Source organism: Primulina eburnea, chromosome 3, assembly GCF_022965805.1.
Source record: "Primulina eburnea isolate SZY01 chromosome 3, ASM2296580v1, whole genome shotgun sequence".
Classification (NCBI taxonomy): domain Eukaryota; kingdom Viridiplantae; phylum Streptophyta; class Magnoliopsida; order Lamiales; family Gesneriaceae; genus Primulina; species Primulina eburnea.
Window position 1 is genome coordinate 2,594,906 of NC_133103.1, and position 14,634 is coordinate 2,609,539.

At 34.4% G+C, this 14,634-nt stretch overlaps 2 protein-coding genes and 1 pseudogene across 4 annotated transcripts; 2 read left to right on the forward strand and 1 right to left on the reverse strand.

Annotated features, from left to right (window-relative positions):
* On the forward strand, positions 1-1,485 carry LOC140825303 (uncharacterized). The gene is made up of 2 exons (XM_073186989.1): positions 1-610; positions 651-1,485. The coding sequence occupies exons 1-2, from the start codon at positions 174-176 to the stop codon at positions 1,198-1,200; spliced, it is 987 nt and encodes a 328-aa protein (XP_073043090.1). The 5' UTR covers positions 1-173; the 3' UTR covers positions 1,201-1,485.
* Positions 1,486-3,693: 2,208 nt separating this feature from the next.
* On the forward strand, positions 3,694-7,081 carry LOC140825304 (uncharacterized). Of its 3 annotated transcripts, none has more exons than XM_073186991.1 (3): positions 3,694-4,192; positions 4,339-5,053; positions 5,865-7,081. In XM_073186991.1, exons 1-3 carry the CDS (start codon positions 3,825-3,827, stop codon positions 6,927-6,929), a joined length of 2,148 nt encoding a protein of 715 aa, XP_073043092.1. In that variant the 5' UTR covers positions 3,694-3,824; the 3' UTR covers positions 6,930-7,081. The 3 variants fall into 3 exon arrangements, with proteins under 3 accessions (XP_073043092.1, XP_073043093.1, XP_073043094.1); XM_073186992.1 differs by having other exon boundaries at positions 5,868-7,081; XM_073186993.1 differs by having other exon boundaries at positions 3,966-4,173.
* A 1,694-nt stretch (positions 7,082-8,775) lies between these two features.
* LOC140825305 (protein EMSY-LIKE 3-like) lies at positions 8,776-13,093 on the reverse strand (annotated as a pseudogene).
* Between the last annotated feature and the right edge of the window lie 1,541 nt (positions 13,094-14,634).

A 14,634-nucleotide genomic window follows, 5' to 3' on the forward strand; every position in this document is an offset into this window, starting at 1 on the left:
CCAGAATTTTCTATTTTATTTTTGAATTTCGAAATCACCTAAAACAGATAGGATCTCTCGTATGATATCGAGCCCTATATCAGTTCCGCCACCACCAACAGAATTCCCACCTCTCTTTTCTTGGTCTTCACTCGCAACCCACAGAGGAAATTTTTCAGTAGTGATCACTCAATATGAAGGCTTCGATCAAGTTTCGCGATGACCGGAAGCCTTTGTTGAGAGCTAAAGTCCCGATAAACATCACGAGTTTCCCCTTTCAATCCGGAGTTGTGGCCGGAGAATCCAAGGAATTATGCCTCAATCTTGCCACTTTCTTTGATTCTGGCCCTTCACTCAAATTCTCGTATCGTCCGAACGATTCTCAGAACCCTTTCACCTTTGTTTTCAAGACTGGGATTGGGCATTTCGGATCCCCAAACAGAAGCCCTCTGAACATGAGCGCCGAATTCAACTTGATTGGCAGCCGAAACCCTAGCTTTTTTATCCATTTCAAGCCCGACTTCGGCGATTTCACGCTCAAGAAATCGCACTCCTCCGAAATTGTCAAGGGTCTGGGTGGCGAGAAGTTCGACGGCGGCGTGGGGAGCGGGGACGGTTTTGTGAGTAATGGGTATTTGAAGGGGACTGGTTTCTTCTCGTCGTCTGTTGAGTCCAAGGCGGCAGGCGGGGATGGTGTGTGGTTTGTTGAAAGGTGCCGAGATGAGCGCTAGAACGACGTTACCGATTCCAGATTTCGCCCTGTTGAACTTCCAATGGGGTTTAAGGTTTGCCCGGCATGAGACCGCAGCTGCGGACACGGACGCGGTGATGGTGGGTAAGCGGGGTGATCGAGCTGTAGGAATCGGGCTGCCGCTCTTGGTGATGAACAAAATAGGAATCGAGCACATGACAAAATCAAAGCCGATAGTAGAGAAAACAGAGCCTGGACCCAAGTATGCTGAAGTAGCAGACGCCTGTTTGGAGATGAAGAAGCACATGGAGCTAATTCAAGCTGAGAATGGCCTTCTGAGCAAGGCCTTGCGCGATCTGAGGTCAGACATAGCTGCCGGAAAGATGGATTTTTTACCATATGACCGGAATAATTACTCTGCTGGTGCCGAACGGAGGAGCAAAGGCGGCAAGCAATTGCCTGAAATGAAGGGTTTTGATGCCAAATCGCCGGTCGGAGAAGGCAAGGATGAGTTGAAGGCATTGAAATGAAGCTCAATGTTTATGGTTCATTTGGTTGCTTTTTGCTCATTTGCGTATTATATATTTTTTGAATGTGTGATTTGCATAAATAATTATGAAGGTTGAATTGTTTATCATTGTGGTATTTACCTAGATCATCCTTTTGAATTTCATCACAATTAATTATCAAATAAATTTATAAAAAAAATCAATAAATTTGTTATTATATATTTCAAACTCATTAGTCAAAATACAACCTCAAAATACTATCGAATCAATCAATTCTTTCAAAAGTATCGGTTAAATAAAATTGTTTCATACAAATACGGTCTAAGAATCTTTCACCCGCGTCCCACGTTGTTCTTTTTGTTGAATAGAAAGAGTTCATTTAAGCACGTCATACAAATGGAAAGAAAGTAAAAGTACTAATAATTACCAAAAAAATTTGGAAACAAAGAATTCAAATATAAAAAAATTTCTTCGCTAGCTACTTGTGCATATATTCAGATACGCTATACATTAAGGCATAGTTTAGTACACATGATAGGATAAACATGTGATAAATAATATAAGATAAGTTAAGGATAAATAAGATGTAGGATATTATATTTAATGTTTGGTATGATTTTAATAAGAGTGATTAAATTTATATATTAGATTGTAATGACAAAATTAACCCTATCATAATAAATTTTATAATTTCAAAGTTGTTGCTTGAGTTCATATTTTTTTATTTATTCATGCGTCGATAGTGCTTACATTATTTATTTATTTTTACCTAATTTTATATATTATATAATATGATAATTGAGCCCTTGATTTTGTGAGTCAAGTCAAATATCAATTTTTAAGGTTTATCGAGTGATAATAATAATTTTATTGAGATTTATAAAAATTATTAATATAATTATCTCGAAACCATTTATATAATTATCATATTATATAATATATAAAAATAAATAAAAATAATTATTTAATTTTATTTTCTACCTACTATCATAGATTTATAAAAATCATTTGTAAAGTGAGGGTAATTAAGTCATTTGTAGTACATTTTATCATTATATTAGAATTATCACACCTAATAGAAGGGATATTTTATCCCTCTAAAAAATTATTTATCAAGGGCCCATGATATTATCACGAGCTTTTTAAAAATGTACCAAACATGAGATAAAAAGATTATTTATCAATCTCTCCTTTTTCTCATGTACCAAACTATGCCTAAATATGTTAACGAATATGAAGAATGGAAAGAATATAAAAGGATATTATTTAGGATTTTGTAGAAGAATTGATAGTGAATTGAATTGAAATAAGTACCAAAGAGACGGTATTAAAATAAGCAAATGGGCAACAGCCAGCCACTGTTGGAAAGAGTACATTCATATTATTTAGGCCAGCAAGCCAGGACCATGGCTCATGCCCTCCATAGCTACTTGGCAGTACAATCTTAAGATATTGTTTTTACAATATTTTATCTATTTAATTTACGTTAAACACGAAAAAAGGGTTAATTTCCACTATTTATATGAAGAACATATATATTTTTGAATGTTATAAATTGAGTAACGAATCTGACGTTTCCTAAACTTAAAATATTGATGTCAAATGAATTATATATCATCGACCTATTATGAACGTTCATATTTTTTCATACAAAAATAAAAATCTCTAAAAAAATATTTAAAAACCAAATAAAAATAAGAATAAGATGGGAAATCTCAGCAGATCCCTTAACCTATAATGCATTACCAAACAAGTCTTCGTAGTCTGCTTGACCAGCATCCGTCGTACCATTGCCATTAATATTATGGGGAGAATATTCCATAAATCGCCTCCAATTTTCCCTAACACACACTCGCTTATGAATGGGTAGATTTTAAATTTATAGATTTTAAATTTAATTTTGTTATTTAAAGAAATGAGATTCTATATTTTTAATATTTTATGTTAATAAAAATAAATTTCAAGTTCATCAAATAATAATATCATATGAAATATATATATTTTAAATAAATAAGTAGTAAATTTAATATACTATTTTATTATAAACAATAAAATTAATTGAAATCCATGAATTATTCCAAAGACATGAGTTTTTCCCCTCATATTTTATAGCGAATTCAACATTTGATGCTAATTCTTTAAAAAAATTCACAACTTTAATTATATAATGAATATTTTATTTATTTGTATCTAATTTAAACAGTAACACATAATAATAATAATAATAATAATAATAATAATAATAATAATAATAATAATAATAATAATAAATAATAATAATACAACTAATCCACGCGTTTCATAATCATTTCAATAGTTTTTTGTGTATATAATTTAAACATATACTTTTATTAAAATATAATTTTCATGATTAAAAAACCTAACCAAACTGCAGCTGAATAAAAGGAAATGGATGTTAGCTTTCATCTTCCTTAATTTATTATTTAAAAATCAATCAATGTGATTAAGCCGAGCCGAGTCGATAAGCCATTAAGTTAGACAACACAACATATAAAGTGCCAAACACAACCCTAGACCAGACCTCTAATAACACACCACTTAACCATGAATTGACGAGACGCAAATTTCCCAAACAAAATTCAAACTGTACGCACCGTACCGTAAATCTACCTTAAAACACTCGCATGGCTCTACCGGATAACAAACAGGATCCCGACGGCGACGATTCCTTCCGATGGGGGACCTGGGAAGAGCTTTTACTAGCCTTCGCCGTCAACCGCCACGGCACTGGCGCGTGGTCCTCAATCGCATCCGAGCTCCAGAAACGGAGCTCCGACCCTAATCTTACGCTAACCGCACAAAACTGTAGGCAGAAATATCTCGACCTGAAGCGTCGTTACGTCGCTCAGAATGATGACGAATCTGTTACCGGCGACAAATCGAACGACGAAGAAGAAAGCGCTGCCTCCGCAACAACGTTGCTGGAGGAGCTCAGAAAACTACGGGTTGCCGAGCTTCGGCGGGAAGTCCAACGTTACGATCTCAACATCGAGTACTCTTTTACGATTGAATATACGCGTATTACGTTCCATGCCATTCCCATGTTAGAGATCTGCACGTCCAAAGTTCTTGAAATGACGAGTGGGGTTTTTAAAAAAAAAATTAGTATTCATTAATTTTTTGGCGTTTGTTATTCAGGTCGTTGGAGTCGAAGATGAAGAGTATGGAAGAGGAAAGAGATAGAGGCTCCAGGAGAGAGAGAGCCGGGCCGGATCTAGGGAGGAAGAGTGAAGAGAATAGAAGCGAAGAGGACGTCAAACCGGATGAAGAGCCTTCGCCGGAGCCGGTTGCCGGCGGCGATATGCTCGCCGCCGACGAAATAGAGAAGGATCACATGTCGGTGAACGAATCTAATTCCACAGATCTCGAGGCGGAGAAGACAAGAACCGGTGAGAAAGAATTAGAACCGGTCGAAGCAGAAGCGGCAGAGGCTGAGCGTAATAGAACCGGGGAGTCAAGCGAAGAACCGGTAGATACGACCTCTGAACCGAATCGGAAACCGGATCGCGAAGACTCCTGCAACGGCAGTTCGAACAGCATAGAGAAAGAATCAGGTAAGGCGGCGATCGCCGAACGAGCGAGCGAGTCGGGAGAATCGGAGGCAGAGTCGAAGGGAGGAGATGAGGCAATGAAGGAGAGTTCCGATGTGCAGAGCTCAGCGAGCAGATCGAAGAAGGAGGAGGGTATCGATAAGGCGCGGCGAGGCAACACCAGTGGCGATGAACGTGACCACGAGGATCAATCTCGTTCCGTTAAAGATCTGTCTGCTCAATCGCAGCCGTTGATTGACTTTTTGCAAGTTATACGGTCCCACAAGCTCGGCTCCGTATTCGAGCGGCGACTGAGAAGCCAGGTGAATATTTAATTTATGATTTATGATTCATTTGGCTATTATTGTTTTTTTATAAGTTTGAAGCATTGTTAAATGTGGAAAATATGATTAGGGACTTAAATTTCGTTTCATACTTTGATTAGGTTAAAATTTATTTTTTAAAGAATTTGCAATTATTTATGAAAAAAGAACTCGGATTCACGCAAGCCTACCTCTTATTATTTTCTCTTTTTGGGCTGGCAACCACTTATTCCTAGACCCTCTTTGCTCTCATGTTAATTTCTTGAAACGTGTGTGATTTTTTCTCCGCTGCTTATTACACTGAATGCAAGCAACCCTACTGGGGAAAAGAAATTAAAATACATTTCTGAGTCAAAATTGGTGCATTGAGTTTGGATTAGGAAAAGATTAAGTTATAACGTTTTTATTTAGTCGTCTCTTTTTTTAGGAAAAACAATTGAAGAATATTCTGTATTTGAAATTCGAAGCTTAGAAATCTAATCATTTAACTGTTATCTACCAAGTTGTTGCTTCTGCCACAAATTCGTTTCAAATATACAAATATTAAATTATTTTACCTCAAGAATAAACCTCAAGAATAATGTGGTATCCATTCACGGTCTTAAAAGTTATCTGATCAATTCTTAGAAAGACTAGCAGTACTAGATCTTGAGTTGGATGATTAGATTCTACTTTCAATGCTTCATACTTTGCTATTTTGAATATTCTTTCTTCTCCCTTGTTGGAAATCGCCATTCTCGTTAGCCTATTGTTTGCAGAACTACTGATGTATTCACATCTTTGTCTTGGTGACATATTGCTTGTCCTTTAGCAGGAAACATCCAAGTATCAGAAGTTGATTCTCCAACATGTTGATGTCGAAACAATAGAACAAAGGTTGAAAGAAGGTTGGTATTTGGTGTCCCGAAGCAAATTCTTTCGTGATCTTTTGTTGCTTGTCAACAATGCACTCGTCTTCTTCAGCAAAAACTCCTCAGAGGCCCAGGCTGCAATTGAGTTCCGAAAACTCATAGCGAAAGAGATGTCGCAGAAATTTACCAAATCAGAGTCTTCATCGAGGAAACAAATTTCTCTACAATCCCTATCTTTAACAAAGAAAGAAGACCGCGAGGCCTCTCACTCTTTGCTGTTAAAGCCTAGAATACCAGGCTCGTTGATAGTTTGTCGTAAACGTAGTTCCATTGCGGCGAAGGCAGCAGGATCATCTTCAGGGGCTGATAGTAAGAAGAGAGAGCAAACTGCATCGCTAGCTGAGGAGAAGGATACAAAGCTTCAGTCTTCACAACCCTCTGAAAATGCTGAAGAGCCCAAAATCACAAAGAAGAGAACCAGGGATAGATTTCCTTCAGTTGCAGCCAATTCGAAGAAAAATGGCAAGAATCAATCCAACAACAGTGGAAATAAAAATCCAGTGGCAGAATCAGGGAAAAACCAGGGAAAAGGAGGGTCATCTTCTCTTCATTCAGAGCCGAAAGGTGAAACTAAAAAGAAGAACCAACCCATGGTAGACTCAAAGAAACGTGGTGCAGCTAACTTCTTAAATCGAATGAAGCAAAGTTCTTCATCTAACAATGGTGCGCTGCTTGATGCACTAAAGAATACGCCGCTAACTAGTGAAAGTACTAGCAGTAAAGGAGGATCTGATCAGAAGAAAAACGACAGTGGCAGACGAGGTGACAAGAAAGATCATCAAGTTGCTACCAAGCGAAGCTCAGAAACGAGGCAAGCAAAAGAAAAGGGTAGCCCGACAAAGAGGAATGTTGGGAGGCCTCCAAAAACAGGTACTGCTTCCCGGCCTAATTTAGGTAAACGGGGTAGGGAAAGAGATGAAACCCCAGTTTCTAAACAGCCAAAGAAAAGATCAAAGAAGTTATAGCACTTACGAAAGAAAAGGGATAGAAAATATGTGCTTAGTATATGGATTCACGTTTCTTTGTTATAGATTTGCTTTTATTCGTAACAAGTTATTCTTCTTTTTTCATGGTAAACATTTGTGGAATATGAATATAGATTCAATACTAGTGTAGGTAGGAATTAAGATTACGTTTCTACGGATTTAAATATATTTTTATTGTTTAAAAAAACTAAAATCATAAACTGTAAATTCATAACTCACGTGTTTATATAGTATTTCATGTTGATTAAGATGGATCTCAAGTTCACCAAAATATCATTTGAAACTCATTAAAATTTGTATTATTATTACATGAATAAGTAGAGTGTATTATTTCATTTTATTTGATAAAATGACAATCGAATTCAATGGATTTCAAATTCATCTTTGCGCATGCGAGTGGGCGAGAGGAGATGCTATTATGTAATTATACTTAAAGCGTGAGATCTTTAGCGGTCATTTTTGTTGCAACAATTTAATATGGAATAATACCTCAATCAACTTATAAAAATAATATATAATAAAATTCTAACTTATCTACTACTACTATATCTCATCCACTGTTCAAATTAATAAATTCACGTTAATTAGACGATTTATAAATGTGTTTTATATCATTGTCCCGTGATTTTTTTTTTAAAAAAAATCACACCTATAATAATTACAAGATAATCACAATTATTTTCAACATAATTATACATATTTTTTACAAATAAAAATTAACTTAATAATAATTACCCATGAAAAACAAAGAGCATGTTGTGTGCATACTTGTATTTAGAAGTGTAAACAAATCGAGTATGTTCACAAACTTTTCAATTCAATTCAAAAAAATTTTGATTTGTGTTCGAGCTAATCGAATTCAAACCTAACTTGAATATGTTTGAAAATTTTTTCGAGCAGAAATCGACTCTAAGTTATTTTGTTCGATAATTCGCGAGTCTTAATATTTTTATTAATATAATTTTATGTGATTCGAGTGTTTATTTCCGAACAATAATTCGAATAATTCTAAAATATGTTCAATTTTTTTTCGAGTCGGAATCGAACTCACACATTAACTCGAACTAAATTTAACCAAAATTTGTTAATTTTCTAGTTTTGAAAATTCGAGTATAACTAATTCAAACCAAGTACGGGTTTTAAATTTTTTATTGTAATTGACTCTAATTTTCGTTTACATTTCTAGTTGCAATAATTCTTTAAATATTTTTAAAATAAAATTTCATAATTATACTGGTAAATTTTTTTAGAGTACTGGTAAATATTTTATCAACGTTGGATTACAGGTTATATAAAATAAATATCACATTCAATTGGTCAAAATTTTGAGAGCGGAAATCTAAATAATGCTCCTTTTGTTTACGTCATTACATAACTGTGATCAATTTCCCACAAACTGGAAAATCATAACAATTAAAAATTGAGACTGTCCACATGCTACCAGCAATCAAATGCGATTAATTACATTTGCCTCCTTTGAGATTTTTCATAACAACAAAAAATTCAACTGTAGTTAAATATTGTTACATATATCAATATAAATATGATAATTTTTAACATTTCATGCACCCCTCTTTTTAGTATTTTTCTCACATTTAACCCACTAAAATTTAAGATAAACACAAGCTTAGGAACGTAAAATGTAAGATAAATAGAAATTTGATATTTGTGCTTCTAATTTTAGAACTTGTAGGATTTATTTGTTAGTTTTCACAAAACACAAGGGGCTACATTTTACATTGATATATAGTTGGATTTTTTGTAACTAACCATGACAAATCTCGGGGAGGTAAAAATAAAGAAGCAAACTTTGAAGGAATACCTAATATACAGGAAGCGGAAATGTAAACGTATACAAGTCCAGTTAACCATTAATTCTATTAATACAGGAATACTTTAGCATGGTACTACCTCGGAAACTATATTTTTGGCATCAGAGGACACTTGAAACTAAAAAGCAAAAATGGCAGGAAGAGAAACATATATATGGGGTATATGATTATAGAGCAATACATCGAGGACCTTACCAATTCTCTAACGCCAGCTCTATTTTGTACCATCTCAAGATCACAGCTCGAGCAAAAATAACCAAAGTAGCGTCGCCTGTCCATTGATTACGGGTGCTCACCATCTGAAACAATCATTGAAATGCAACCACAAAAGTATAATCAAAAGCATGAATATGTTCATGCTGGCAAACAGAACAGTATGCCACATAGTCAAACTACTGTCTGGGGTAAAAGCTTCCGTATATACTATAGACATCATAAAAGTGGCAGTGCAGGGATATTGATACCTCACGGCTAGGCACATCGTCTCACCAACATGCATCATGTACAGAAAAGCACATGCTAGCAGCAAAGATTTACTACAATGGAATTGTAGTGTTGTACCATTCTATGTGCAAACAAATTTCAGTCACATACGTCACAAATTTAGTAACCAATCTACGTGCAAACAAATTTAGCAACCATCATACAGTCAAGATAACCCACAACAAATTAAAGGAAATGTGATTGTTACCACTATCACATGCAACTGCAAGTTTCGCTATCACTTCGATCAGTTTTTGTTCATGTTCCTGCATCAGCAAATTACAATTGAACTTCAAGCGCAAAAGCTCAAGGACAAAATTAAAATTATTGCGCTCGAAAAAGTCTCAACCTTGAGCGTTTTCTTAGCTTTCTCCATCTCTAGTTCATCAGGATGGCTTGCATCAAGTACCTTCTTCACCTGCCATCAAAAAACAAGTGAAGTGATAAAAGAGAGAATAAATAATCAAATCTCCACAGTACAAGAAGATAAATTAGATAATCAGTAATAATACCTTGTTTATTAATGTGTCTGTGTGAAGTATCTCAATTTCTCCCAAATCTTCCTTGACGACCCCATTCCGTAATGTTCGAATTTCATTTGGAATATGATTTGATGAGGATGTCCTCCCTCTTTCTGCATCAGATCCACCACCAGCTTGTACCCCACCTTCACCTGGTCGAGATAATAGTGGATTATTACCAACCCATCGAATATCCTCAGGAGGAATCTGCATTGGGATCGGGGAACAAATCAGACGAGCAAACAACAAAAAAATGGTAAGGTGATATGAATTAAATTAAAGAACAAACTTAATAACTAATAGTCCACATATGCCAATCAACCTCCTAAAAATGGACATCCAACACTCAAATATATCTCACTTATTTAATTTCTACGTTTCTTCTTATATACAAAATTAGTCATGTTATCATGTTGAGTCAAGTAAAGGTGTCAACAATATATAAGAGACGAGCTGGTTTGTTCTAGAATTACCTGTGGCAAACTTTCCACAGTACCAAGAATTTGGTGTGGCAAAATTAATAATCCATTTAGAAAAGGCAACACAAAAATCAACATAACATCACACAAAAATAACTTTAGCCAAGAATAACTATCAACACAAGAAACAAAAGACATCTACCTCCTTGATATCAACCCATTCCAAGGTTGCATTTGGTGTGTTGCTATCATAAACCAAAGAATGACGGCCCTGAGAAAAAAAAACAGAAATTTTACTGCCAATCAAAATTGATTTGTCTGAATAATTAATATAACCTAGGTATTCCATGGGGAAATACTGAAAAGAGAATGACCCCGCTATAATATAAGCTTAAGGTTGGATAATATAAGGTATGTACAACTTCCAATTTTAAAATCCAAAATAAAAGGTAAGGAAGTGGGTGAAAGGAATACAACAGAAAATCCATTAATATGATTTGAAATTTATGAAACTACGGGTAGGTCATAGGTAAACAAATGGCTGCCAGTTAAAAGAAAACACAGGACAAAGACAATGTTGTGCCACATTATAATGAAAAATTGTCATAATGGTACATGCAGTCTAGCAATATCAATGGAATTAAATGCAATGCTTCTACCATAAATATAAGCATATCCATGACTTTGCCTTTCCTAAATGCTTAAATTTATACGTCCACGGTTGCAAAACGCAAAACAGAGGAAAATATTAAAAATATGTCTGATCGAAGGAATTTGCTACAGATTTAAAATTCATAGCTTATATCCACCATTTAAAAAAAAATTGTTAAACATAATTAAGCCACAAATTTGAATCATTTGAGTCATTTAAGCAAGCAGTCAATTTAATCTATATAAAAATTACTATTGAGTCAGATATCATGAACCAATAACAAATCCTTCAATCCAAACACAAAAGGAAATAAATCATACTAATCCATTTTAAGGCATGACCAACTTTATTGTACACACTTTGAAGATATTTCCAAAACCACGAGGTTACAATAAGTACAGATGCGATGAGAAAAAATGAAAGAGGTCATACATCTGCAGGATTGTAATTAGTAATTAGTGCCTCATAAAAATTATTGTCTGCGGGCCATTTTATCATCACCCTCCTACCAATTAATGGGTCACGTATGCTTTCAGCTGGGTCATCCACAAGAACACCAGTGGACTATTGATCAGTAAACTCATATTGCATGGATTTTGCAGATGGAAAAGCAGGCTGACCCTATCCAAAAAGGGAAGAGAATATTAAATAATCACAGTAAAAGTTTAATTTAAGTTCAACAAAAACATTTATATTTCCATAACATACAGCGTTAATCCTTCGGCCACCAGTCCTACGGGAGGTCCCCGTTTTACAGCTAAAGGCAAAGGAGTTGCATTAGAGGTTACTGACTGAGGGTGCAAAGATTGAGATGGTGTGCCAAATTGACTTCCTGGCTGAGATGTCTTCTGCTCTTTGCGAGATTGTGAAATTGTTGGACTGGGTAGTTGGTTGTTGACATGCTGTGGAGCATTGACCACCGCACTGCGGTTCCCAACTGCCTCTTTCCACTCTCTGATTCTCTGAATGAGCTCATCTGCATTGACCTCGGTAAGCGTTTCTCTGTGCTCATCATCTGAAACCCTCAGCTCTCTCCTTAGTTCTGTTATCAAACCTTCTTTCTCCTGAGGAACAAAGTTATCACAAACCATCCCAACCAATTCATGTAACCTATTTGAAAAAAATCATAATAAAAAACTCACGAGAATAAGAAACGGATAAAGAAATACAATCTACCCAAGATAAGGCATTAGATTGAGCTTTAAAAGCTCGTAAAACTGCACCATATGCTATTTTCTCCAGATTGTGAATTTGAGACTCCATATCACCTTGCATTCTTTGATATGATGGTAAACCTACCACTGCTCTTCCATTTTCTGCTACACGACCACCAACAGGAACTCTATTATACTGCAGCTGGGGACAATCGTCGTCAGTACCTGCACTTATTTCAATTGACAATCAATGGTGTAAAAACCGGTTTTAGAGGTAAAAAAAGGTTGCAGGCTTCAATTTCAACTACCATATCTTTAGGCTGAAAAGGTTTCCATGGTTCAGCAGAGCAGTTCACCCGATTAAGTGGTGCATTATGTATTATTTGGGTGGTTTTGATTGTTGTGAAACAAATCAAACCAGGGAACTAACTTGAGCTCTTCTTGCGAAAAGTAGAGATGGAAGTTAGTGATATAAACCCGGCAATGAAGGAATTATAAGAGCATTCTTATAGAAACAGGGTGTACCTTTGCTCATCAATGCTCAAGCAACTTCAGAAATTACTAGCAGAAGACCACAACGAAATAGCTACTTACAGAATCCTCAATTTGGAATGATGGTTTTTGAGAAATCCCAAGGCCAGGGAAACATAGAAACCTCAGAAATCGAAATCCCCATCATTATTTTCTCGTTACATTTCACTGGATTAATGGTTGCCCTCGATTTCAACACGATAATTCCCAAAAGACAAAAGGATAAAAACAAACCAACCCTAAGCTTCTCCAACGTACCTCCACAACATCAATAAAAACATACCAAATATCACACAATCTACTAAAACCCTAATATTAAATCAAAACCCGGTAATCCGATTAAGATGATGAATTAAACAAGATATCAATAACATACCACTGCTGTCTATAGCTTCATATTCGATAGAAAGACGATTCCAAAAAGATTTTCAAATTCCCTCAATCCTGCAGAGTTATATTCTTTAAAATCCTCCGTTTTCTTCACAACAATTCGAAAGAACACCGATACAGAATCTGGAAACTCCGAGGTATAAGAGAGCAAACTTGTTTATGGGTTATGTTTTAAAATATTTTTCCCTTCATTTCATGCTTTTAAATGTCTTCTACAACAAACGATTCTCAAATCCGAACATAACCCGATCCATGTCCATATAACGGTCCATTAAAAATGGGCCAAACTTTTAAAAGCCCAAATAACATCACTCTAAGTTCTAACAATCTATATCCTCTTTAAAAAAATTCGATAGCTATTTTTTAAAAAAAAACTAAAATGTTAAACCCGCAAATCAAAACCTACAAAATGGAAAATAAAAAGACAGACCAAACCATGTAGATATAGAATTATTTTATGAAACTGTTAATATTAAGCTATCCTTCGCAGGCCCACACACAATCAGAAATCCAAACTTTCTCAATTTTTAAAAAATAATTTTTCAACAATTTTGCAGTGATGTTATAAATATAAGCAGGTTTGATATGAGACGATCTCACGGATATTTATTCGTAAAACAAGTTGACTCGATCTATACTTAGAATGAAATTAATATTTTTAGTATAAAAAGTAATAATTTTTTCATGAATATGATCGTGTAGGAGATTCTTCTTAATAAAAAAAAAAAATATGTGTTCTACTTAACCTTTTGTCTCTAGTTTGTAACGGTAAGTTGGTAGTGTCACTCTAATTAAAAGAGAGGTCCATTCCATTTTCTTCTTTTGCACTTTATTCTCTTATATATATTAAATTACCAAAATAAAATAATAAAATAATGCGATTTTTTTAGATTTCAAGGGAGAGAATCCCCCTTTTTAATCATTATCACAAACTTGTCATTTTTTTAATCGACATTCACTTATTTTGCATCGTATGGTCGAATTCTTATTACTACAAAATAATAATTTTAACCTAATAAACTTAGCATTGTTAAAATATCTTATGGATAATTAGTTTTTTAAAAGATTTAATTGCGTTTTTATAGCACACTGACGAAAATATCCTTCCAATTTATATTTTTTTTGGGTCAAATATGCAAATAATGAGAATCTTAAAATTAAATTTTTTTTTTGAATAAATTAGAAAAACAATATCACCAGCGAGTACTATAACTTTAGAAACGTGATAGCTTGATTTCGAAGATAGGATTTTGACCAAATGAGTGGTTTTTATAAAAGCTGAATATCAAATACTTCTGATTTCGATTTATTGAGCTCGCGAATTAATTTTTTTCATAAACCCCAGTAGAAACAAGAATAGGGGTGTCAATTTGGACGGTCAAGTTGACATATAGTATTATTTAAAAAGTGTTCTATTCGAACCCTAACCAATCCAAAAACTCACATTTCGATCAAACCGACTCAACCAGATTTGATTATCTTTATTTTTTAAAAATATTAATTAAAATAGAAAAAATATATTTTGATTTAAACATATATAATAACAAAATCTCCCATATATATGATTTAGATTTGGAAGTCTAATCGCAAAAATTAAAATATATTTACTATATCAAATAAATAATTGTTTAAAAAATAACACAATTTACAAAAAAAACATTAAATTATGAAAATTTATGATATAAATGTACAATAAATATTT

Coding starts and splice junctions, on each gene's coding strand:
- LOC140825303 (XM_073186989.1), top strand. CDS start 174: ATGAAGGCTTCGATCAAGTTTCGCGATGACCGGAAGCCTTTGTTGAGA. Junction 611..650: donor GACGGTTTTGTGAGTAATGG/GTATTTGAAGGG, acceptor TCGTCTGTTGAG/TCCAAGGCGGCAGGCGGGGA.
- LOC140825304 (XM_073186991.1), top strand. CDS start 3,825: ATGGCTCTACCGGATAACAAACAGGATCCCGACGGCGACGATTCCTTC. Junction 4,193..4,338: donor CGTTACGATCTCAACATCGA/GTACTCTTTTAC, acceptor TTTGTTATTCAG/GTCGTTGGAGTCGAAGATGA. Junction 5,054..5,864: donor AGCGGCGACTGAGAAGCCAG/GTGAATATTTAA, acceptor CTTGTCCTTTAG/CAGGAAACATCCAAGTATCA.